At 47.4% G+C, this 25,630-nt stretch overlaps 2 protein-coding genes across 4 annotated transcripts in view; both read right to left on the bottom strand.

Moving 5' to 3' along the window:
* The window catches only part of myh10 (myosin, heavy chain 10, non-muscle), a gene marked incomplete at both ends in the record, with an annotated part of 73,925 nt that extends 58,007 nt beyond the window's left edge, over positions 1 to 15,918 (bottom strand). For all 3 annotated transcript variants that reach the window (XM_080524176.1, XM_080524177.1, XM_080524178.1), the window contains 2 exons: positions 5,337 to 5,493; positions 15,574 to 15,918. In XM_080524176.1, coding sequence (XP_080380302.1) covers positions 5,337 to 5,493; positions 15,574 to 15,918 — 502 coding nt within the window. The remainder of the gene's footprint in view (positions 1 to 5,336; positions 5,494 to 15,573) is intronic.
* A 3,401-nt stretch (positions 15,919 to 19,319) lies between these two features.
* ddx47 (DEAD (Asp-Glu-Ala-Asp) box polypeptide 47) lies at positions 19,320 to 24,462 on the bottom strand. Its single transcript, XM_080524192.1, has 12 exons — positions 24,329 to 24,462; positions 23,571 to 23,664; positions 23,269 to 23,457; positions 23,069 to 23,140; positions 22,819 to 22,937; positions 22,218 to 22,289; positions 21,819 to 21,935; positions 21,469 to 21,615; positions 20,980 to 21,117; positions 20,721 to 20,791; positions 19,881 to 20,010; positions 19,320 to 19,740 (listed from the first exon to the last, which is right to left on the bottom strand). The coding sequence occupies exons 1-12, from the start codon at positions 24,458 to 24,460 to the stop codon at positions 19,477 to 19,479; spliced, it is 1,545 nt and encodes a 514-aa protein (XP_080380318.1). The 5' UTR covers positions 24,461 to 24,462; the 3' UTR covers positions 19,320 to 19,476.
* Positions 24,463 to 25,630: the final 1,168 nt, after the last annotated feature.

Genomic DNA, 25,630 nt, shown 5'->3' with positions numbered 1-25,630 from the left:
AACCACTGAACTGATGAGAACATGGCCATGGTCTACTACGGGTGCATTCTTTCACACACATGAAGAGCTTGTATGTGCACACACACACACACACACACACACCTCCCCCTTGCATGTCCTACCCCAATAAAAAATCAGGCATGTGTGTGTTGGGGAGGGTGAGGGTGAGGGTGAGGGTCAGAGGGGGGTGGTGAGGGCGACAGTGAGGGTGAGAGGGGTGCTATGGGATACTCTGACTAACCAGGCTGCATGGCTGTTTTCAAACAGACATGAGAAGAAGCCACCAACAGCAATACAATTGTATAAACTCACAGCTGTCTACCATTCGAGACGCATCAGCCAACAGATGCACGTGTGTGTGTGTGTGTGTGTGTGTGTGTGGGTGTGTGTGTGTGTGTGTGTGTGGAGCCTTTGAGCGCACGCTTTGAGCATGCCATTTGTTTGAAACTCATCCCTCACATCCAAAGGCGAACACAGAGTCTATTTCATGACAGAGTCAGCGCGGTGGTCACGGACCCCAACACACACACCCCTCTCCCTCTGGAGGGATGCCTCTATATACCCCCCCCCTGTGCCTCCCTGCACCTCCACACCTGTCCTGTCACTCAGGCCATAGCACCCCCTGTAGGAGCCCCCCTCTGCCCCAACACAAGGCCCCCGCGCCCCCCTTTCCCTGGGAAGAGACCCGGCGGTCCAGACCACTCTGCACCGGCCCCCCTCTCTGGGCTGAACAAAGACCCCATTGTGAGGCACAATGCCGGCCGCCCCCTCTCCCCTCTCGCCGCTCTCTCTCTCCTCTCCCCTGTCTCTCCTCTCCCCCTTTTCTCTTTCCTCTCCCCTTCTCCTCTCCCTTCTCTTCCCTCTCCCCTCCTCTTCTCTCCCCCTCTCTCCATCTTCCCCCCCTTTTCCCTCCCGTCTCATCTCTAGATTTCAGCTCTAGAGCACGTCCAGACCTCCACGTCAGAAGCAGGGCTGTCCTCCCCTCCAGGCCCCCCCCACACAGAGCCTCCAGAGATGGGCTAGCCTGGGTCAGAGAGAGGGAGTCCTGTCTGGAGCAGTCCCATGGGCCCTAGCAGTCTAAGCCTGGTTGAAACATGTCAGGGAGAGTGTTTATATAAAGTCACATATACACACACACACACACACACACACACACCAATGACCTGCGGAAACGACCACAGCCCATAATATACACTTAGGACCCGGTTCATGACCCCGCTTCGCACTCCTGCCGACAGCTCCTCGGAAACGGCTCGGTTGGCTAGGCAACCACCCGTCTGAGTGCTCAAAAGCAAGAGGGGCCTGAGCCGGAGCTGTTACTGTAAATGAGGGGAGTAGAATAGGACTGGAGAGAGAGAGAAAGAGAGGGTGAGGGAGAGGGAGGGAGGGAGGGATAGAGGAAAGAGAGACACACAGACACATAGACACACATTCACACACACATACACACACACACACACACACACGGCAAGTTGCCAAAACCCAGGCCTTGCTGTGTGATCGGTTCGAGGCAGGGATGGTGGAGTCGGAGCTCAGAGCACGACAGACATTCCACACGCTTGTCCCCCTGTGTTCTCCTCACAAAGGACGAGAAGGAAGGAACCTAGCGGGAAAAAAACCCCACACAAAACGACCCAATCGTATATTTCATCTCAACACTGGCGTAAGTGAAAGACACCCCAAGAGCCCATGCAAGATGAAGGGAACATTCCCCTCAGCCAGAACATTGTGGTATGAAAGCCAGAACAGTGCTGGTGAGAAAGAGAGAGAGAGAGAGGGATGGGGGGGGGGGGTAAAGGCTGAACAAAATAGAGAGAATAGCAGAAAGAGTGGAAATGAGAGGGCTTTGGCTGGTCCAGTTCCTCAGAGGCGAACAGAAGAAAGAGGGCAATTATAGAGCAGTGGGAGATCCCAAACAGACACAAATAGTCTGAAAAGGCCGGATTTGTTTCACTTCAAAATGAAAGAATCCATATGAAATGCTCTAATCAGATCAATATGGGTACGGGTGACAAGACATCAGTAGGCCTAATGCCAATTGTCGGAAATCGGTCGGAGCTCACACACTCAAGAGGTTGGGCCTCTGTGTGCTAGCACTTATGGAAAGGTTATTTTCGTCACACACACACACACACACACACACACACACACATACACACACGCGCGCACACACACGCACAGACACGCGCGCACACACACACACACACACACTTGTATACGCACAGACACGCACGCACACACACACACACACACTTGTACACGCACAGACGCATGCACACACACACACACACACACACACACTGACGCATCACCGGGCAGTCGAGGCTGTCCGCAGTGGGCAGTCGGCCATGACACTTCCATGATGACTCAGGATTCAGCAGCAGCCTGGCCATGGCATGCTGTGGTTGGCTAAGTCAAGAGATGACCTCACTCCTCTGCACCAGCCTGGCTCGATAGCCCCTATGCAGGACGCCTTGGAATGGGTGAATAATGACCACTATGTGAAGGGAATGCGGGCAGAGGGAGATAAGGGGTGCCCCACCATGGGTGTAGTGTGAGGAAATAGGGCAGAAGTGGGGAATGTTGAACAGGGAGGTATCAGGAAGGAACAGGGGAAATCGGGCAGCTGCAGGAAAAGAGAGGTAGTGGGGAGAATAGAGGGGTAGTAGGGGGGGGGGGGGGGATTGGGGGTAGGTTGCATCTCACAGGACCCCTAATATGAGGCCCCCTCATGTTGATGACAGTGAAGCTACGGGGTGTATGGGCGTGGACTGAGCGCAGGGCTATCTTTAGTGTATGGAAAGTACGGCTGGAAAGTACAAAGGGCTTAATCGTGGCTATCTTTCTGGTGTATATGTCATGGTGTATGGGACGTGGGGGGGAGGGGGGGGCTAGCCTGTGACTGTGAAGTACCCTGGGAGAGGTGGTGGAGGGACTACAGCGATATTTGATCAAATCAAAACATCCAAACATTTGACACACAGACTGCTAGGCGTCCCCAGACGTTGTCCTTCATCCAACAACACACTTCCTGGTACACCAGACCAACAACGAGGACAAGAGCAGAGCTTCTTCTCGTGACAGCTCCAAGACACGGGATCCATCTCTCTTCCTGTGAGGGTTTAGTGTGGACATCTGTCTCTGGGCTGCAGCAGCAGCAGTAGCCCAACCAGTAACAGTGGCAGTAGGGTGGAAGGCGGAGGCCAGGCCCAGGCTCTGCCAGAGGCGCAATACAGAACAGGGTCAGAACCCTTTTTTATTTTTCTAGGCTTTATTGTCCGCAGTATAGTACTTACACGGGTACCAGTCCGCAATTTAGAGCAATGACTTCATGATCCAGGCCATGATCGAGTTCCACGGCAGAGCTCCAAGCCACAACTCTGGGTAGATCCAGTCAGGGCCCAGGGGGCCAGCCAGAGGAGGTGTAATGACAGAGCCCCCCAGTCAATCACATCCAGCTCAGCTGTGGAGGCTAACCAGACAGCCTGGGCAGAGAGGGCTGATTACAACTTAACACAGAGAATGTCTAGCCTCTACTGGAAATGTTCCCTACTCCAAGCACAAGCACGTAAGAGAGATAGGAGCAGCATACAAAACATATCCAAGATTGGAAGAAGAGACTGGAGAAAGAGGAGAGAGTTGACAGACTCTCTGTAAGAGAGGGTGTGTTCCAGGGGAGGCTGGTGGAGGCAGAAACCAGAGGACGGGCTCATTGTAATGCATGGAATGGAATGAGGAACGGCCTCAAACACATATCTTCTTCACCAGCCTCCCCTTGGTGTGTTCCCAATATATTTCCATAGACTGGTAGCAAAAGGCAGCTAGGGCTGTAGATGCACTGATTGGCTCACTACCCATCTTCCGTCGGAGACTGAAGACCCATCTCTTCAGGTTACACCTTAACTGCCCCTCCTGAGACATCTACTACCCCCAGCACTGCGTCTCCTGAGACACCCGCTTTTCTCCTTTTCTGTGTCCCCCAAGACTTTTACTGCCCCCCTTGTACTCTTTCTCTGTTTCTCCAGTGTAAGTTTTTCCTTCTATCACTGAGACTGCCAATGGCCCCGGGCCTGAGCTAGATTACTCTTCCTGCTACGACTGGTGGATTGATGATTCACTTGCTTAGTCAAATGTATTGATTGTAAGTCGCTTTGGAATAAGGCGTCTGCTAAATGCCAAAAACATTTTTTTTTAAATGTAAATGGCTCTTGGAAGAGATCCAATCATCGTCTGAAGATCCATGCTCTGGTGAGTATAGGCCTACTGCTGGAAGATCAACGGCATGCGCGGGACTGGCCAAAGAAGAGATGGTCTTTGCGGAGAGATGGTGCTGCATCTTTCAGAGATAACAGGTCAAGTTAATAGCTTCCTAAAGGCTGATCCAGGGATGATGCTCTCCTAATCCCGGATAACTCCTAAGATGGATAACTCATCTGACATTGAGCCAGAGTGGTCCTAAGAGGCCCTGGTCCCTACCTAAAAAGTAAAAAGCGCTGTCGGATGTTGTAAGCAAGTCCACACCCTCTGACAAACCGATGTGTACGCATTGCATTCAATGAAAACATGGTTAGCTAAAGACGTTTTCGATACCAGCATTTCGCAGATGAGCATGTTATTGGTGAAACTCACTGGATGCACCACCTCCCATCAGCACTTTTAGGTGCGCCGTCAGACTCTCCATTTAAATGGAAGCCACAAGGATCTGTCTACCAATATGTTCATGATGAATGAAAGAAATTGTGAAAATGAAGAAAACAGGCAAGAGCTGATATACTGTATATACTGATATACTGTAAGCTGCTACATGTATAGAGTTTGTACACTAACACACACACACACACACACACACACACACACACACACTCACACACACATACATATACACATATAATCTCCTGGGCTATGCAGCAAAACAACCCCATGTACTGTAATCTAAGTATGGAGAAAACCATCCACTAGTGTAAACATACATGAAAATTCACACTCCATGTGGGCTGTGTAACACCAACCGAGAAACACGACCAGGGACCACTGTTATTATCTCTCCTCTGAACATAATGAAGATTTAGGGAAATTAGTCACTGATCCCAGATCACTAATTAGCTACACACGTCAACACTCATGGGTCTTTTCCATTGGCACTATGTGTGGCGGAGGTGATTTGGGATCACTCTCCTGTGATGAGGTTGCACTGTCTGAGACATGTTGAACTCAAAGTGTCGTCCTCAGACTCTGAGGATGTCGTCTTGGCCTAATGGTAGACACGCTTGTGTCTTGCCGGTGGGAGACCAGGGTCTGAACTCTGCCTGTCACATAGGGAGCGAGCTGAGGGTTACCTTGGAGCATGCAGCGGTAGGCTGCCTCAGAGATGGCGTAGATGTGTGGAGGCATCTCGTGTCTCTTCTTCCCGCGGTACATCTCTATGATGTTCTCCGAGTAGATGGGAAGGTTCTTGTACGGGTTTATCACCACACAGAACAGACCCGAGTACGTCTGTAGGAGAGAGAGAGAGAGAGAGAGAGAGAGAGAGAGAGAGAGAGAGAGAGAGAGAGAGAGAGAGAGAGAGAGAGAGAGAGAGAGAGGGGGGAGACAAAACAAAACATATATAAATCAACTGTCAATCAATATGAGTTAATCTAGTGTAGAGCATACAGTATTTCATAAAGCTGAGCAACAACAACAACAACAACAACAACTAGGCCAAAAACTGGATTTGCTGTGAATCACATTCCACTGCTGAAGAATGTGGAATGTACCAACAGTAATCACTATACAAGTGGAGACTGTTGGAGGTAGAAATCGGAGGACGGGCTCATTGTAACGTATGGAGCAGAATGAGAAATGGTATCAAGTGTGATGAAGTGTGTTTGATACCATTCCTCATACAGTTCCATGCATCACAATGAGCCCATCCTCCGATTTCTACCTCCACCAGCCTCCCCTGTAGTGTACCAACGGTAATAATCGGTAACAGGCATATCAGTTGTATAGAAGGAGTGTCTTCAGACACTAGAGGCCTCGGGGTTATTACAGAATATCGAATGGGTTTTGTTCAGTAATCAATGGGGTTGTAAAATGCCAAGGGGTTCCACACAAGCGTCATCTCAAATAAAGTCTGCAAAGGAAAGTCATACATCATTCTCTATCCCTAGAATGGCTCGGGCCTGTATAACGTCTGAGTACATGGAGCTGTCATTACCCCACCACTCTGGCCCTTTGCGTCACCATAGCAGGCATGCCATGTTGAGATAGAGACAGGGGGGGACTGATTACAGTCAGAGACACAGAGTCAGAGACAGGTTGGAGGAAAGGCAGGCCAATATAGAATGACCTCCCACCCACTCCCCTGTTGTATTAGTGTGGCCCTTACAGTGGAGTGAAAAATATAACATGCGCACTTGTCTCTTTTAATCACATTTCGGAGCAGCAAACCATGAACAGCACAAATATAGCTTTTTTTTCTTTTCTTTTTTTCTACATTTTTGTGTAGCTAACTCCTGTGCTAATTCGTGTGTGTACTGTAAATACTCTCCATTCAAACTCAAGGCCAGGCCCCATTCATTAAAGGTGTTGTGTGTGCTGAGCTGTGCCCTTCCCGGTCATGCTAAGGGACTCTAGCTCATCAAGAGCTCGGCCGGCTGTTACTAATGATCTAAAGAATGACTGGGACCAGGGGGAGGCTGGTGGAGGTAGACATCGGAGGACAGGCTCATTATAATGCCTAGACTGCCTTATTGTCTACAAATTGCAAGATACTGCTAATTGTAAATAATCTTATTTGTCACTTATGTCCTATTGTCCCTTTTTTTATTATCTTGAATTATGCCTATTGTCCTATTGTCTTGTGCTGCAATGTTAGGAACCGAAGCCTAAGAATTTTACTCTCTTACACTTCAATGAGGAATGGTGTCAAACACATGTGCTGTTTGGTCTCATGCAACCAGGGCGTTCCATTCCCTATATGCTGGTGAAGTAGAACATCACTGGAGACACCCAAAACAGACACTCAGCGCTACAAAACGGACATGAAAATGGTCATCTTCGGCTGCTAAATGTACTTCCGCCATAACATAATTGAATATTCTTCATATTCTTCACTTTCCACCATCATCACAGAAACGTATTAATCCATGTATTTTCAAAACTCTGTGTTCAGCTATAATATAGCTAATTCAGCTATATTTCAGCTTTAATTCAGCTAATTATTAACGACTGGTCAGCCACATTAGCTGTACTAGCACACATACTAGCACACACGCGTGAATATCAAATACAATATTTGATCACGGTCAACAATGTCCTACGGAGCTTTCTATACAAGCATGCCATGTTTGTCTCCAGACATTTGCGTTGTCATGGTACTCTTTGATTGTGATGCAATCACTTCACCAGCCTATTACAGTGGAGAGTGGGACGATCCCTCCCGTCACTAGACGCTAGCCTGCCTGGCTGAGACATTCACCACCGCCATGTCAGAACATTTACATTTACATTTTTGGCATTTAGCAGACGCCTTATTCCAAAGCGACTTACAATCAATACATTTGAATACTAAGCATGTGAATCAGCAGTCCACCATTCGTTGCAGGAAGAGTAATCTAGCTCGGGCCCGGGGCCACTGATAGAAGAAAAAACCTTCTCCCTATCGCCTTCTACTAAAACTTTTTTTTTTCTTTTTTTTTTTTTCTGGAGAAACTGAGAAACAGTACAAGGGGGGCAATAGAAGTTCTTAGGGACACAGTAGAGGGGAAAGCGGGTGTCTTTAAGAGACGTAGTGGTGAGGGTCCGAAGATGTCTCAGGAGGAGCAGTTAAGATGTAACCTGAAGAGATGGGTCTTCAGTCTACGACGGAAGATGGGTAGTGACTCAGCCGTTCTGACGGCCGTGGGGAGCTCATTCCACCAGCGGGGAGCCAGTGTTGTGAAGAGACGTGATCGGGCAGCCGAACAATACACACACCATGTATAGGAGAGAGGGAGGCATAACCTGGGAAATCGACAACCCGAGACACACACACTCACACACACACACACACACACACACACACACACACACACACACACACACACAAATACGCATACACACATACACACAGAAAATCACAGACATTGACAGACATTCACCACCGCCATGTCAGATCAATACACACACCATGTATAGGAGAGAGGGAGGCATAACCTCCCTCTAAATCTGTGATTTTGTGGATACACACATACAGACACACACACACACACACACACACACACACACACACACACACACACACATACGCATACACACATACACATTGAGATCTGTGATTTTGTGGATACACACATACACACACACACACACACACACACACTATCTTATGTACAGTGCATAGACGCCGGGGTGCTGGAGTGCACTCAGCCGTCTGGCCAGGAGCCAGGGGGGGGCGACAGCTCGGCTGGACCAAGGTCACAGTGACAGACCAGACAGGTCTGTTATGATGGGACCTCGCCGGGACCCTCGCTACAGAAAACAAGCCCCCATGTGGACCAAAGGGACGCGACGGGGGACCGGGGGTAACCGGAGGTAACTTAGCCCCCACAAGTCACTTAGGCCTAACCCAGTCTGTCAGCCAACATAACCACTGAGAGGGGTGGCCTCCACTCCGGAAACGTCTGCTGCAATTGGTGTGCGTGTGTGTGTATGTGTGTGTGTATGTGTGTGTGTGTGTGTGTGTGTGTGTGAACAAAGAGCAAGCTTTCTCTTGTGACCGCACCACAGCCCCCGGAGCAAGAGTTCATAAAAACACAGCTTGTTATGACTGACTGACTGACTGACTGACTGACTGATTGACTGACTAAGCCTCTGTTTAAAAGGACTGTATAATTGTTTCAAGACCTCCGTCCATACTCTCTCTCATCCCAAAAGAGAGAGAGAGAGAGAGAGAGAGATGGAGGGGGGGGGAGGGGGGGGGCGAGAGGCAACATAGCTAGAAGTGTCCAGTGTCCACCATGACAAACCAAGGCCTAGATAGATCTAACTGTCACCCAAAGATCAAACCCTGCATCACAATCAAGAGGGCATGCCTGACCAGAGACTGAATGAGAGAGAAAGAGGGAGAGAGAGAGAGAGAGAGAGAGAGAGAGAGAGAGAGAGAGAGAGAGAGAGAGAGAGAGAGAGAGAGAGAGAAAGGAAAGATCAATCGATCGTTCGAGCGATCGATCGATAGCTGACCAGGTGATCCCTGGGGCCCAGTAGAACAGCAGTTCATAACATTACTAACTAACAACCTTCTGAAGCATCTGCGAAACCCTCGAAGCCTTGGGGGTGGGGGGGGGAGAAGGAAAGCCAGCCCCTCTGTAACTTTACCTTGATGCTCCATTTTGTAGCTAATTAAAAATGTATTCCCCTGATCTGCTATAAATAGAGTGGAGACTCATCCATGACAGGCAGGCAGGACCCAGGCTCAGCAGAGCTGCCTGCACCACTATCCTTACAAACGCACACGCACCCACACACACACGCACGCACACACACACGCACAGACACACACACGCACGCACGCAAGCACGCACGCACGCACGCACGCACCCACCCACCCACCCACACACACACACACACACACACACACACACACACACACACACACACACACACACATACACACACACACACACACACACACACACACACACACACACACACATACACACACACACACACACACACACACACACACACACATTCAGTATCTCGGCTCAGCTCCCCTGCTGCAGGACACAGGCAGGCAGCTGGCAAAGCAGACAGTGCTACCTGCACCCCCCACCCACGCAGACACGACAATACACTCAGGATTTGAGTTCAGCCCCCCCAATAGACTGCAGCACGGCACAGCCTGGGAGCTAGCTAAGCAGACAGAGCGCATTACACTGCCCACACATAGCAATACCCAGGGGATGTGGCTCAACTCCCCCATTGACTGCAGCAGGCCGGGCTAGACAGGCAGGTATAGACATAAGGGAAATGTATCCAAATTGTATTACTGTATCTTCAATAAATAAGGAATAGGGATATGGATGTTGGGGGGCCTAGCTCTACCCCTCCCCATATCTAAATTTGTCACCATTTCTTTCTCCCTCGTCTATCTCTCTCTCCCTCCCTCCCTCCTCTCCACTCTGCACTCCACCAGGGAAGGGGATATTTCCAGAGGTATATGGCCCAGAGGTAGCTGCTTCGGGCACAGGAAAGGGTACAGCGGTAGCCAGGGGTAGCTGGTACTGTAGCTGGCAGGCAGTGGGTCAGGTTAAGCCGGCTCTGCTCTCCACTAGGGGAGAAGAAGAAGAAGGGGATATTTCCACTGTGAAACCTGAGCCAGGGCAGGGAGGGATGCAGTGGCTTAGTAACAGCTGACCTGAGCAACGCACAGCAACACACAGCAACACACAGCAACACACAGCAACGCAGCTAACAGCAGACACAACAGTCGGCCCCATCTGCCACTCCTCATCTCAGCCCTCATCTCAGCCAGTCAGTTGTTCAGTCAGCCAGCCAGCCAGCCAGCCAGCCAGTCAGTCAGTCAGTCAGTCAGCCAGCCAGCTATTCAGTCAGCCAGCTATTCAGTCAGTAAGTCAGTCAGCCAGCCAGCCAGCCATTCAGTCAGTAAGTCAGTCAGCCAGCCAGCCAGCCATTCAGTCAGTAAGTCAGTCAGCCAGCCAGCCAGCCAGCCATTCAGTCAGTAAGTCAGTCAGCCAGCCAGCCATTCAGTCAGTAAGTCAGTCAGTCAGCCAGCCAGCCAGCCAGCTAGCCAGCTAGCCAGCGGATGTACTACAGCAGAGAGGTATAGGAGGCCTGTCCATTGATCTGGTAAATGGTAAATGGACTGACTTTATTCCAAAGCGCTTTACAATGGCCTCTCATTCACCCATTCACACACACACATTCACAATGGCAAGCTACCATGCAAGGCACCGGCCCACTCATTGGGAGCAATTTAGGGTTCAGTGTCTTGCCCAAGGACACCTCGTCCTGTGGCCAGCCGGGGATCGAGCCGCCGATCTGCCGACCTTGAGATCTTTATACGCCGGCTCTACCTCCTGACCCACAGCCGGCCCTGATCTGTACACACAGAGAGACTTTGACCGTTCCCTTGACAGTGCTTATTCATACCAGAGCTGTTACATCACCTCTTTGCTATGCTTTGAAATATGATCAATACTTTTTGCACCGAGCAACTGAATTGAAGGATGCGAGAGAAGTCGAGGGCCACATATTCAGCTAGATCTTGAGTCAATAATGTGGTTGGCTCTACAACGCGTTTGCTCTTTTGATTAGGCTATATATTTCACTGGAGAAAGATAGAGCAAGAGAGCTAATATACTAGAAGTTGTCAGTAAAAGCTCTTAATCTTTGATCTTAACCTCAACCACCAGCTAAAACACCAAGTGTTTGTGTGTGTGTGTGTGTGTGTGTGTGTGTGTGTGTGTGTGTGTGTGCACAACTGTGTGGGCACGTGTGCATGTTTTGTCATAACAATTTAAACTGTTTGCGTGCAAAATAGTTCTCCATCGACCAATAGGAATGCAGTGACAACAACGTACACAAGATATGAACATGGAGGCAGCCAGGCACCAACCCCCTCCTCGGGGAGAGAGGTAATACACCTGTTATTCACAAAGAGAGAGAGTGAAAGCTTGTTCTAAGCTCTAAAATAAGATACCCACTGAACAATGACAGCCCATCAGTGTGGGTGTTCTATTAGTAATGCCACCTAGTCAGCCAAGCAGGCCAGCGAGCCTACACCACAAGAATATAAAGACAGAGAGAAAAAGATAGAAAGACTCTAAGCAACATCTGAACAAGGTACTTTTTTAAGGCCACAGAACGGGACAGACCAATAGAAGAAAAAAGAGGAGTGATTTGAAATAGATTAATAAATGAAAGAGTGAGAGTGTGGGAAAGATGACAGGACAGACAGACAGAGAGACAGACAGACAGACAGACAGACAGACAGTCAGAGAGACAGACAGACAGGCAAGCAGACAGACAGACAGACAGACACGCAGTAGCAGCAGCAGCAGCGCTGAAGTGGGCGGCGGGAGACAGACGGACGCTTTTTCTCATGAAAGAATGCTGAGGCTTTCTGACAGCTGGGGCTTATCTGCTGACACAAAGGCCTGCTTGTAGCCTAGCGCTGGTGTAACGTAGCATAGCTTAGCGCTCTGGTTAGCCTGTGTGACTGGGCACCAAGCTGAGCCAAGCGCGACTGACTGACTGACTGACATCACATGGAGCCGTCAGATGGGCAGGCAGCCATGGGGCTGGTCAGGGCTAGGCTAGGCTAGGCTACACATGGGCTAGCACGCCACAGCCAGCCACACTGGGGCCTCTACTAGAGGACTAGGGACTGATGGGTTAGGGTTAGTAGCACCGCTGGACTGGCCATACAATCTACCTGCCCGCTGGCAGGTGGGCCGCGCTAGTTTTGGGCCGGTCGGGCCCAAAACATAAATCGGTCGGGCCTCAAAAAATAAATATATATATATATATATATAAAACTAGCGCGGCCGACCCCAAACTAGCGCGGCCCAAAATAGCGCGGCATCAACTAGCGCTGAATCAAGCGGTGGCCCCCATTTATACTAACACATGGGCTGGCCCAATCACATGCTTAGGCCCTGCTGTCCATCGGCCCCCTCCCCCACTCTGATCCCTCGGCCGACAACCCAAGTGCAGTGTCATGTTCGTAGATAAGATAGTGAAAGGGGGTGCCCAGAAAATTAGGGAGAAAGAAAGTAAGAAGCTAGCAGAGGATGCCTCAAAATGTCAGAAACTGACAGATATGTTCTCTGGATCGACTGTGAGGGCTAGGCCTACTACAGATACAGCAGCCATGTCTCATCACCGTGGAGTACGTCAACAGTGAGTGAGTACACTGGTTCACACTTGCATTGGTATACTTGCTGTCCATGTCACTTACTCCGCTCTATAGTTTTTTTTTACAAATGGTATATTCAACAGACTGCCAGCATGTTGATCGGCGGTGTCGGACCGATTGTGTTGGGCCGGTCTGAGCCACATGGCAGGGCCTAATTTTTGTCCCAGTCCAGCCCTGGTTAGTAGTAGAAGTAGCAGTAGAGTTATCTAGTAGCAGTAGAGTTAACTAGTAGTAGAAGTAGCAGTTAGGGTTGCCAACTTTCTCACTACCAAATACGGGACAAAAGATAGTGTGCCACTGCACGACGCGGGGGGGGGGGTTGCAGGAATTGGCTCATTATTACGTTATACGTACGCATGAGGGGGCCGGTGATTGGATGAAAATACAGGACAAGGGTATATTCATCCAGCCCAAAATACGGGACATCCCGGCTACGGGACAGTTGGCAACCCTAGTAGCAGTAGAGCTAGCCAGGGAGCCCCCCCCCCTCCACACGCCAATCCCAACTAAGAGACACACAGCCTGGGGCAGAGTATTGCTCGTCTGGGGTAGACCCTAACCATAGGGGGTCACCCTCTCCTGGAGCTAGGCGCACCACCCCATTGACAAACACAAACACATGTTTTCATTTCTTACAAGAGGAGGGGGAATTAACTCGAGCTCCAAAGCTCATTTTAAACCCATGGAAGCAGAAACAGATCGATGCCAAACGTGTAAAATGACACCCTATGGTGTTGCAGTAGGAGGAGGTATTTAGGAGGCCATGGGGGAGTGGACATGGGCCTCCTTAGGTAAACCAGTAAAAACAACAACTGAGTCACATCCATAAGCCAAGTACTATAGTGGATAACATTGTGGTCACTGGTCAGATCTGAACTTAAAATACATACAGTCCCCTTACATTCTCTGACTGAAAACGTTTCCATCAGTTAAGATAACAAACATGACCTTGACCTCAGACTCACAGTAACAGACAAATCCCCTCTAACCAATGAATGCTCTTCCTTTTATCTCGGGGGAGTAGCCTCCTGCTGGAGCCTATGTAACAATTCATTTCTCAGCCTTGTGTAAAGACGATAAATCAAAAGTATCACACAATTCCCCCAGCAGCCCTTGCAGTGCGTCTCAGGTGAGAACCAACCCATATTCTATTCCTGGTATGCGTGTCACTAAATGGGTCAAGATCATAACAGCACTGCGCTGTATATAGGACAGCATCATCAAACAGCCCTATCCATCTGCACTGACACATAGCCTCAGAGGAGTCAACACTGACCGAAAGAGACCAAGTTAAACCCATGCAAACCCCAATATGTAACCTCAAAGTAGAAAGCAAGATTAGGTAACAAGTTGGGAATCCAGAATGTGAGTTGTTACGACTCAAGCTCCGAAGCTCATCTTGAACCATGGAAACAGAGAAGCTGAATGTGTAGAACGACACCCTATGGAGTGAGTTGTGATTGGGACACACATAGGGTTACCCGCATAGGGTAACTCTGAAAGCTCCACACAGCTCCACACATCATCTTGTCTATCGTGTTATTTTATGGAGATGTGGAAGTGGAGGAGATGATTCTCCAGACAGTCCATGTATGAGACAGGAGAGAGGCTACGGGAGTGAAGTCCCAGTGATGGTGAACCAGACCAAATGTAGCCAGTCTGGGCCACAGAGCAGCAGGAGACCCCAGCAGCAGTGGCAGGATGTGGGCCTCTCGCAATCTGCCACCCAGCCCTGGGGCTCCCCAGTCACACATACACACACACACACACACACACACACACACACATACACACACAAAAACACACACAAACACACACACAAACACATACACACACACACACACAAACACATACACAAACACACACACACACACACACACACTCACACACAGGGGACAGAATGTGTTTGCTTTAACACCCAGGGACCTCCATAGAGATGAGAGAACCCCTCGGCCAGCCCGGGGATCAAACAGGGCGACCGGCAGGAATGGAAGTTACACAAACAAACTGGCCCAACTGTGTTCATGGAAGAAATCTCACTGACTGAGGTGAGAGGGGGCAAGGGGGAGAAGGGGTAGAAAGAGAGAGAAGGTGGAAGGGGGAAAGGTATGAGAGAGAGAGAGAGAGAGAGAGAGGGAAAGAGAGAGAGAGAGAGAGAGAGAGAGAGAGAGAGAGAGAGAGAGAGAGAGAGAGTGTGAGAACTTGGTGTGGTATGGATAAATGGTTAAAGGTTAAAGGTCATGGTTAAAGGAGTGTGATCAGTCTCTGTGTTCTTAATTCCCTCATCAGACCCTGTTTCCTCAGAGTTGCCCAGAGGTGAGGTTCTGCAGGCTAGCCTGCTCAGGGAAGACGTCATACCTGCTGCTGTCACTCTCTGATATGATGTGTGCAGATTGACATGGGGGAGATTGAAAAGGGAAGATTTCATAAACATTTACACTTCCTCTCCATCAGAGGCTCTGTGTGTGTGGAATGTGTGTGTGTGTGTGTGTGTGTGTGTGTGTGTGTGTGTGTGTGTGTGTGTGTGTGTTGGGGTGTGGGAGTGGAGGGAGTACACTGGAAAGGGCATGGCAAGGAGGTAAGTATAAATTAGCACTGGCGTGTGAAAATCCAGCACTGATAACCCAAAAACAACAACAAAAACAACAACAACATTAACCAGCACTTACGTAGATGAGGCCAGAGTAGTAGCGGTCCTTTAGATTGTGTAAGACCGAGGCCTCATTCAGGCAGGTGAGCTCGGCCATGTCCTCCACCTTGCTGAACTTGGGCGGATTCATCTTCTGGATGTCATCCTTGTTCACCACCGCCTTCTTGCCGTTCTCTGCCAGCTCCAGCACACACTCCTCCCCGCGCTCCTCCCGGATGCTGGCTGCCTCAAAGCCATGACGCTCCGAGGGGATCCAGACAAGCTTCTTGGCGGTCCAGTCGGCCTGCGTGGCCGGGTTGTAGACCACTGCGCGGTCCACAAATAGGTACCGCTCAGGGTCCTCCTGCCCACTCCGATGAGTCATCCTGGGGTACCAGAGCAAGAGTGCCACCTGGAAGACCCAGAGAAGAGAAAGAGATACTACGTTTAGCCAATAACACTAGATACGGTATAAAAGTGCACTGTGACTATAAAAAAAAAAAAAAAAAATAATAATAATAATAATAATAATAATATTCGTTTTAATGTCATGCAATCAACTTGTTAGTCAATTGTTGGAATTTGGTATTTTTTGCTCTAGGCACAGGGTCAGCCATAGTCGGGGCCTCTGGAGCAATTAAGGGTTAAGTGCCTTACTCAAGGGCACATGCAGCTCCCTCCAGAGACGGGGATCGAACCAGAGACCTTCCGATTGCCAGCCAGCCTGTCTAACCTCTAGGCTAGCACTGCCTGCTAAGACATAGGCAGTCCCGCTTCTGGCCTAAATGGATAGCACTAATGGTGGTCTAATAATGGTCTAATGATGCCTATTGTAGTTGTGCTTGAGGTTAATTTTGTTGGTTATGAATCAAAGAATGAATTCTGAGTTTAAGACGATTTAATTAAACAAAGCACAGGTATACAAGATATGAGAGCTGGATTCTGGTCTGGCTGGTCAGCTGGGCTGGGGTGAAATAAGAGAGAGATCTGCCCCTGTGCTGTCCCCTTTATGTCCTTTCGTATGCAAATAAGGGGGGAGAGATACACTTTGGCAAAGGGTCATAAATACCTTGCCCTAGCCCCACAGTCAGGAGACATTCCTTCATAGCATACATACAGGCCCATACCATATACAATGCATGTGTGTGTGTGTTCAAGGTAAAAATATACTACATGCTTCATCGTCAATTTAAATAATTAATCATTTTGATTATTAGGATGATCATATGGCTGTTTTGATACCCCCTCCGGGCACTTGGTGCCCTACGCACAGCGCGTGATGCGCGTGTATGTAGCGGCGGCCCTGGATTATAGGCCTAATTACAATACAAGTGTAACACGCTACTTAGTAGTTAATTACACAGAACAATGTAATGTCAAACAATAATCAAACAAAAGTTTGTTACAGGTCAGGTCATGGGCGAGTTACTAGATAGTCCAGACAGTGCATCATGCATCTTTTAGAGAAAACATTTAGGTGCATTTTCATAACATGTCACGCATATGACGATGGTTCTATACACTATAGATCCCTTACTAATCCTAACCCTTACATTGCTTTCTCTATTCTTTTTAAAAACGAGTTACATCAGTGCCATCGGTATCGAAATACAGTGTGCAACGATGCCCGACCGTATCATTGTGTTGGGCATGGTGGCGCTGTTCACTACAGTACTGTTGTTCAGTGCCCAACAACCTTATCACTTTTTGTCCACGACAGAAGGGGACACATAGCAACATTAGTACACTTGGTAGAACTGGCTACTTTCATTTCAGTTGGCTGGCAAATTCATTTCTTATTGAGTAGTTTATTGTCTTTGTTTCGAGTATTATGTCACTTCAATCCTGATATTGCGCATGCTGCGCGGACTGGGGGCATTTCTGTCGCGCGCTCGCCGCGATCGGGCGTAGCGGTGTTGTGAATGGCACGCTCGTCTATTCCCCCTCTCAACCTCGCCACATGACGATGACAAAATACAACCATCATCATCAACCAGCAATGCAGGTCTCTAAACAATTGGCGATTATACATCAGTAAAACTGTCGCTAAGCTACCAATTTCAAATAGGTGCTGAAATCATCCAACTGTCTGGAGTTGACCGGTTGGCAAGCCAACGCACATTTGGAGTCGCAACTAACTATAAAGTCATCCTTCTATGCAATTTCATCCCGTGAATGTATCTTAATAGCACCAAATAGGTGTCTTCGACATATCTTAATTCAAGTCGAATTAATAACATGTCAGTAAATCATATTTATTAGCTGAACATTAAAAAGGGACCCCCAGAGATACGAAGTTTTTTTGTCACCTCCACGCAAGTCTATCCAACCGGACAGTCTTCAAGCAGCTAACGGCAATAATGAACAAGAATATATTTATCAACATTTCTGGTGGTAACTCACCTGGTGCTGTCAAAGAAGAAACGAGGGCAACTGTTCGCACAAATAAACCGGTCTCCCTCTTGATTACACTTCATGCAACAACACACAATTGAAATTCAAGCATCTATCTCGGCGTTGGTATGCACCAAAGACACTGCCCCCCCCCCCCCTACAGTGGGGCCCCTCCTCAACCGAACAGACTTGACCGCTGTACTCCCGCCTACGATGGGTTGTGCAGACATAGAAATTCACTAAGTAGATCTGCTCGGTCAAATGTAAAATCTCCTTGTCATTGCTTTGCTAAATAAATAGTTAATTGTCACGTCTTGGCATAGTCTAATAATAATAATAAACGCATTATTAACAGCCCCCGTGTACATTTATTTATTCTGGACTCAGAATAAAGCGATGCATGGTTTATCTAGCAAAAGTACGTCTATGCGTTGCACACACCCACTGGATGCGGCTAAAAAACAATTGGGTTCTCACGCCGCAGTCTCCAGTCCCCTCGGCCCCCATTGGCTGAAAAGCAACGAACCCCCTGGACCACCAAACAAACTATTGTTAGTCTAGGGATACATTTGGTTTATCATTCCACCTGTATCTCGCTCATCCTCAGATTACCCCTTGGGTGAGACATCACCTAACATTTTCCAAAAATGGAATCCGTTCGCTCCAACGCTCTGTGTAAGCAAGGAGATGCATAGGCTATACACTTATGACATTACCACATTTTTTTATGCAGAAAGTATGAGTTCACACCCATGTATGGAAATAGTAAGGCTTTATTTCCACCAAGAAAGATATAACACAGCAAAGAGACCAGGAACATCAAATAACAGAATAAGAGTTCTCAAGTCCCCTGTAGTGAAACATCCCCCTCTTGAGTCCAACAACTTCTCAGCACCTCTCTTGCTAGGTCACTATTGGTGCTGCTTGCATAACAAAATACTGACCAATACAATTACAATCTAAATTAAATGTATCAAAGTAAAGACTTCATTTCAAATGCCATTCAGCTTGCCTTCAAGTGGAATGTCACCATGGAATCCAGTGGATTTGTTGTTTTCATTAGTCAATAGCAAACACTGACAAAAGAAAAGTGTTTTAAAACAGTTTGAGTCAAGATATCTTGCTTTGAATGCCCTAGCGTGTACTGTTCTCTGGTAATCACTGGCATAGCAGAACAGGGTCAGAGTGCAAAAACACTCTTCTGACATATTTTAAAATCTCTTACAAATGTTATCTTCAACACAACAAAAACAATCCATCAATGCTGACAAGTACATGAACATACCATCAATGTGAACAAGTGACAACATGACAACATGTGAACATGACACTGACAAGTCTTGATTTTCCATCAACATTTTATTAGAAATGGAAACATTGGATATTGGGAAATAAAGGAAGTCTTTTGTTATTAAATAGGTCATCTTCACAAGGTGTATCATTGGCAGGGGTTACACTATCATAATCAACATCATAAGCATTACATCAAAGAGAGAAAATGACATCATATCTGACAGTATGTACAGTGTGTGTTATTCCATTGGCGTCATCAATGCCCTCCTCCTCTCCATGCTGCTCCTGCTCCACGACCTCTCCCTCTTCCACCTCCTCTACTACCTCCCCCACCTGCCCCACCACCTGCTCTTCCTCTACCTCTACCTCCACCACCATCTCTTCCTCCACCTCCACCTCTACCACCATCTCTTCCTCCACCTCCACCTCTCACTTTCCTCCTCACACCACTAGACTGTTCTGTGTCATCTCCATCATCACCTCTAGGCCTTTTCCTCTTTTCTCCTTGTTCCTTCATTTCCTGAGAAACAGAAAGGGAGAGAGAGAGAGCGATGGTGAGGGGTTAACTACTGATTTTACAACTGCTGCAATGGGTCAGAAACTGCGGAGATGGGCAGTCTTTTGATTAGTAAAAAAAAACACTGATTAGTAGGTACTCACAATCCTGGCAAATCTCTGGGCCTCGCTGACTCTCTCCACCAACATCATCACTTCCTCCTCCTGCGTGGGGAAGGCGGGCAGCTTCTTCCCAATCAGGGTTTCGATTCGCTGGAACAGCTCTACGTCATACCTAAGAATATGAAGAATATGTAAATAACCCCAAAAATGGAGGGCTCTCGACAACTTGAACTAATAACAGGGTTCCCACGCCTTCTGAAACATCAAATTCAAGCACCTTTCAAGGACTTTCAAGACTCAATTCCCTCAAATTCAAGGACCCAACACGGCATAGTTTGAGACAGATCTAGATGAGAATTTATATAATAGGAACTATCCGCTCAGAGAGAACAATTAAAAAGAGAGGCTTGAGAGTGTGAACACTAGATGGTCTCTTGCCTTCTCTAACATAGCACAGCAAAACAATATATTGTGAAATATGAGTAAAGTTAAGGAGACTTATTACAGAGACTTATTTACTAGTTGACGAGCTAAGTAAAACATTTTTGAATATATATTTTAAAAGAAATTAGAGAGAGAGAGAGAGAGAGAGACACTTTCAATGACCCATGTCTATTTTTAAATACTTTTAAGACTGTGATATTTTTTTCAAATTCACAAACTTTCAAGGATTTCAAGGACCCGTGGGAACCCTGTAATAAGTAACAGGTTTGAATGAGACTGGTATTGTAGATTTCAATAACGACTTTTCCTGTCAGGGAACTTCTTGTGTGGAGAATAAGAGGGTGAGTAAATAGTACTCTAAGCCAGAGATAGATGTAGACTTAGGGGTATTTATGAGAACATTTGATTGGATCATATGAGGATGATAGAGTCTCTTACTGTGTGACAAATGTGATGGACTTTCCAGATCGTCCTGCTCTGGCAGTTCTCCCCACTCTGTGGATATAGTCCTGCGGGGTAGGGCAAGACACACACACACACACAGGTCAGAGACAGACACACAGGTCAGAGACAACTAAGCTTGCTCACCTGGTCCCATATTTTGAGACAAGGTTTTTAATTTATTTATTTTTATTAAAAAGAGATGGTACGAAATAGGAAATAGACATGTCTATGTGCACACAGGGGTAGCAGGTACCTTGGAGTGAGTGGGGATGTCGTAGTTAATGACACAGTCTACATGTGGAATGTCCAGTCCTCTTGACGCCACATCAGTCGCTAGCAGGACAGAGCGAGACTTGGACTTGAACTTGTTCAGCGACCCCAGACGTTTATTCTGTCCAACAGAGAAAGATCTGTTTAGTAATTTTGTATATATATAATAATAATACTACTACATCAAACTTATATAGAGCTTTTCTAAGAACCAACGATGCTATATACTAAACAAGAAGGCAAAGGTTCTTGCTCTGAAATCACTCAGCGGTAACAACTTCAAGGAAGCAGTAGAAGAAAGATGAACCTCATTTGACTTCATGCTTGATAACAAACAAACAAACAAAAACCTGAGCTGCAAATTAACAATTATGCTAAAGTACAGACAGATTTGAATCACGTGTAATATATTTAGGTAAATACATCAACTAACAACGAGCAGGACTGTCACAGCAGGTTCAGATCAGCGTACCTGACTCATCTGCCCGTGCAGAGGGATGGCAGTGATGCCCAGGTTCCTGAGCAGTAGCGCCACCCGCTGGGCGTTGTTACACGTGCTGCAGAAGATCATGAAGGAGTTCCCCGCCAGCTCGTTCAGAATGGACACCAGGTAACAGTCCTACCAGACACAGTCAGTTACAACCCAATACAGTACTATACCTCTACAGGGAAAATTACATTGGCCATCCTGGAATATTCCAAATATATGTTTGACTGTAATATGGAATAGCTGTTGCTACTGTTAATGTATCAACAAATAGCTGTTGACAGAACTGTTAATGTATGAATGAAAACCACAAAGTTGAATCCATTCCCCAGTACCTTGTATTTAGAGGGAATGAAGACGTAGTACTGCTGCAGTTTGTCCACTGTTGAGTATTTGGTGGACACGGCACACTTCACCGGATCCCTCAGAGCTGCTCTCTGCAGCTTTTGGACCTGGGTGAACAAACATACAAGGAGGTCAGTTACAGTCAAGGGGAGAGGAACAGACTAGCCATGTGTTTGTAAAGGTAAGGTCAGCTCAGATATGATCCAAATACTTTTGGCAATTTCCCAGAGACAGATTAAGGCTAGTCTGGGACTAAATCACACTGTTAATGGAAAATGAGTCTAGGTTTTAGCTTAATCCATGTCAAGGAAAGCAGCCCCTGCTGTCTGACTAGTTGGACATAACCATGGATAGAGTAGACCATGACAACGGGCAAGTGGTTACTATACCTTTTTGGTCATGGTGGCAGAGAAGAGAAATGTGCGTCTGTCTCTTGGAATCACCTTTAGGATCTTGTCAACCTAGGAGGGGCAGGAACACTCAGGACAGTGCTTGAAGTACACACATTAGCCCAATTTATAGTTCTGCGTCGAATTTACGCGCGGCTACCCCGTAGCCTACACAAGGGCTCTCCCAATTTATAGTTCTGCGTTGGTCGGTCTGCGTCGCGTTGGTCGGTGTACTCATAGCAGCATAATTGCGATTTTTTTGGTTATGCTTGTTGTAAAGAAAATGTCTATAATGCATTGAAATGACAGTAAACTAAGATAATAAGATAGTTATCATAATTTTTCAAATCTTTATTAATAAGTAATTACAGAAAAACTAAATGACATTTCTGTCATGGCTTCCGCATTTTGGCCTACTAGAGAGTCGGAATCATGTCGGAATCATGTGCTACCAAGCGAACCAATCACAGTGCTTACGGTCTGCGTAGGTGTGTTGCGTAGTTACATTTTTGGAGAGGTGCGCGTCATCCAGATTTTACGCAGAAGTATAAATTGGGCTATACTCTATGCATTAATGTTAGAGTAGCTTTACAGTGCGCACCTCAGTCTCAAAGTCCATGTTGAGAATCCTGTCAGCTTCGTCCATGACCAGGAACTTCAGCCCTCGCAGTGAGAAGCCTTTGGTGTTCTCCAGGTGGTCTATTAACCGTCCAGGAGTGGCTGCAGAGAGATCAGAGTTAATCGGAATCGTGTTACTCAACCAGGCATTCATTCCCTTAGAAAGGCATCATTGTGTTAAGGCGATGGGACACGGTGATGCCCTTGACAAAGGAAGCAGTTTGGTTTCTCACCAATGACAATGTGAGGTTTCTTGGCCAGAACCAGAGACTGGGACATCATGTCAATCCCTCCTACTATGACGGCTGAAACAGAAAGACACTGAGGTTAATATGCACATCACCCTCTCCCAGTGTTACTTCTCAATATGTCTCGATGTGTTTCAACTCCAGTAACATTTTTCCAGTGGCACTCCCTTGCTGCCCAGACGTACCACTCTTGACCCCGATGCTGGAGCCCAGGGCCTCAAACTGCTCAGCGATCTGGAAGGCCAGCTCTCTGGTCGGGGTGAGAATCAGCGTGTGCAGCCTCTGAGCGTTGTTGAGGAGCGACTGCAGGATGGGTATAGCAAAAGCACCTGTCTTTCCTGAGCCGGTCTCCGCCAGGCCAATGACATCCTTCCCTGAGGTGTGAGGAGAGAGTAAATGTGTATGAGTAAAAAGCAAAAGATGTGCAGTCAAAACATATCCGGCCTCTAGCCAGTAGCCAAGTGTGTGGCTTCCCCCCCATCCTCACCTGCTAATGCTACAGGTATGGCCTCCACCTGGATCTTTGTCGGAATCTTCCATCCCAGCTGGTCACAGGCTTCACACAGCACCTCTGTCACACCCTGCGGGTGCATAGGCGATGATGAGTGTTGGACAGCAAACAAACAGTGCATGGAATACACTTCCTGCACATTGCAATTTGTCTGTGTAGCTAGGTGGAAATTAATATTTGCTTATTTATTATGTTTGCGACACAGTCACACGTAAGAAGACAGGACTCATTTAAAGGGCTAGCTAGCTACTGCATCCATGCCTGTCCTGACTCCACATCTCAATATGTTATTATAGCCTTTCTGGTTGTAATGGACTGACATTATTCCAAAGCGCTTTACAATGGCCTCTCATTCACCCATTCACACACACGTTCACTACCATGCCAGCCCGCTCATTGGGAGCAATTTGGGGTTCAGTGTCTTGCCCAAGGGCACTTCGACATGTGGCCAGCCGGGGCTCGAACCACCGATCTGCCAACCATGCGATCATTAGACGCCGGCTCTACCTCCTGCGCCACAGCCATGATGGTAGTATCATAATCATTAGAATTAGCCGGTGATATTAGCCGGTGATATCTGCGTCATCTGTCAATATTGTGTGCTGGACCGGTAGCTAAATTCTGAAAAGTGTGCCTAGTGTAACTACCTTTGGTTGGCTAACAAGAAAACAGAGAGGTTGCGAGATTGTTGATCAAACGTTTGTCGTTGATTCACTTTCTGTTTGGCTACTTACGAGATCCTTGAAGGTCTTCACTGTCTCGACAGTTTCAGCGACAATAACATTACTGCTATCATCATCACTATCCGAACCGTCGAGTATTTCATCTGTATTTATTTCAGTACTTTTCTCCGACTCGTCCGCCATGCTTCTTGCCTCAACGTGTAGTCAATCTCACCGTACGCATGTACGGAAGTAACAGCCCTGCAATGTCTTCTGGGGCTTGTTGTTGTTGTTGTTCTTCTTCTTTTTTTCAATTGGCGGTTGACAACCAAATGGTGTATTACCGCCACCGCTGGACTGGAGTGTGGCACAGGACTTGCTTCTTAACTTTACTAACTTAAATTCTTTTTAAAAGCCCTGTTTCCCTTAAAAAGAAAAACAACAACTTTAAAATCTTCCCTTCCCTTCATATTTCATCTCAAATACTTCTTTATTTTCCTCCACCTGAGCAATAAACCTACGCCTTTCGTTATGGTACTTTTGGCAGTGTATTAAAACATTGTATTTGGCAGTGTATTAAACATTGTTTTTGGCAGTGTATTAAAACACCTCTATGGAGGAGCCTCCACTGGTGTGTGTGTGTGTGTGTGTGTGTGTGTGTGTGTGTGTGTGTGTGTGTGTGTGTGTGTGTGTGAATGTGAATGTATGTGTGTGCGTGCGTGTGTGAATGTGTGTGTGTGTGTGTGTGTGTGTTTGTGTGTGTGATTGTGAATGTATGTGTGTGTGTGTGTGTGTGTGTGTGTGTGTGTGTGTGTGATTGTGAATGTATGTGTGTGTGTGTGTGTGTGTGTGTGTGTGTGATTGTGAATGTATGTGTGTGTGTGTGTGATTGTGAATGTATGTGTGTGTGTGTGTGTGTGTGTGTGTGTGTGAATGTATGTGTGTGCGTGCGTGTGTGAATGTGTGTGTGTGTGTGTGTTTGTGTGTGTGATTGTGTGTGTGTGTGTGTGTGTGTGTGTGTGTGTGTGATTGTGAATGTATGTGTGTGTGTGTGTGTGTGTGTGTGTGTGATTGTGAATGTATGTGTGTGTGTGTGTGTGTGTGTGTGTGTGTGATTGTGAATGTATGTGTGTGTGTGTGTGTGTGTGTGTGTGTGTGTGTGTGTGTGATTGTGAATGTATGTGTTTGTGTGTGTGTGTGTACAGTGTCCCTCCCTCCCTCTACCCTCCCTCTACCCTCCCTCCCTCTACCCTCCCTCCCTCTACCCTCCCTCCCTCTACCCTCCCTCCCTCTACTCTCCCTCCCTCTACTCTCCCTACATCATTCCATCCCTCCTTCCATCCCTCCCTTCCTCCATCCCTCCCTCTCACAATC

This window comes from Nansenia antarctica (genome assembly GCF_963989245.1).
Source record: "Nansenia antarctica genome assembly, chromosome: 2".
Classification (NCBI taxonomy): Eukaryota; Metazoa; Chordata; class Actinopteri; order Argentiniformes; family Microstomatidae; genus Nansenia; species Nansenia antarctica.
Note: the sequence above shows the minus strand (reverse complement) of the source record. Positions and strands in the feature narration are given on the sequence as shown.

What these genes read in the sequence shown, in the direction of transcription:
- ddx47 (XM_080524192.1), bottom strand. Translation starts at nt 24,460, where the DNA reads ATGGCGGACGAGTCGGAGAAAAGTACTGAAATAAATACAGATGAAATA. An exon ending in CATACCTGTAGCATTAGCAG is followed by an intron (nt 23,458 to 23,570) that starts GTGAGGATGGGG and finishes CTCACACCTCAG; the next exon opens with GGAAGGATGTCATTGGCCTG. An exon ending in ACATGGACTTTGAGACTGAG is followed by an intron (nt 22,290 to 22,818) that starts GTGCGCACTGTA and finishes TGCCCCTCCTAG; the next exon opens with GTTGACAAGATCCTAAAGGT.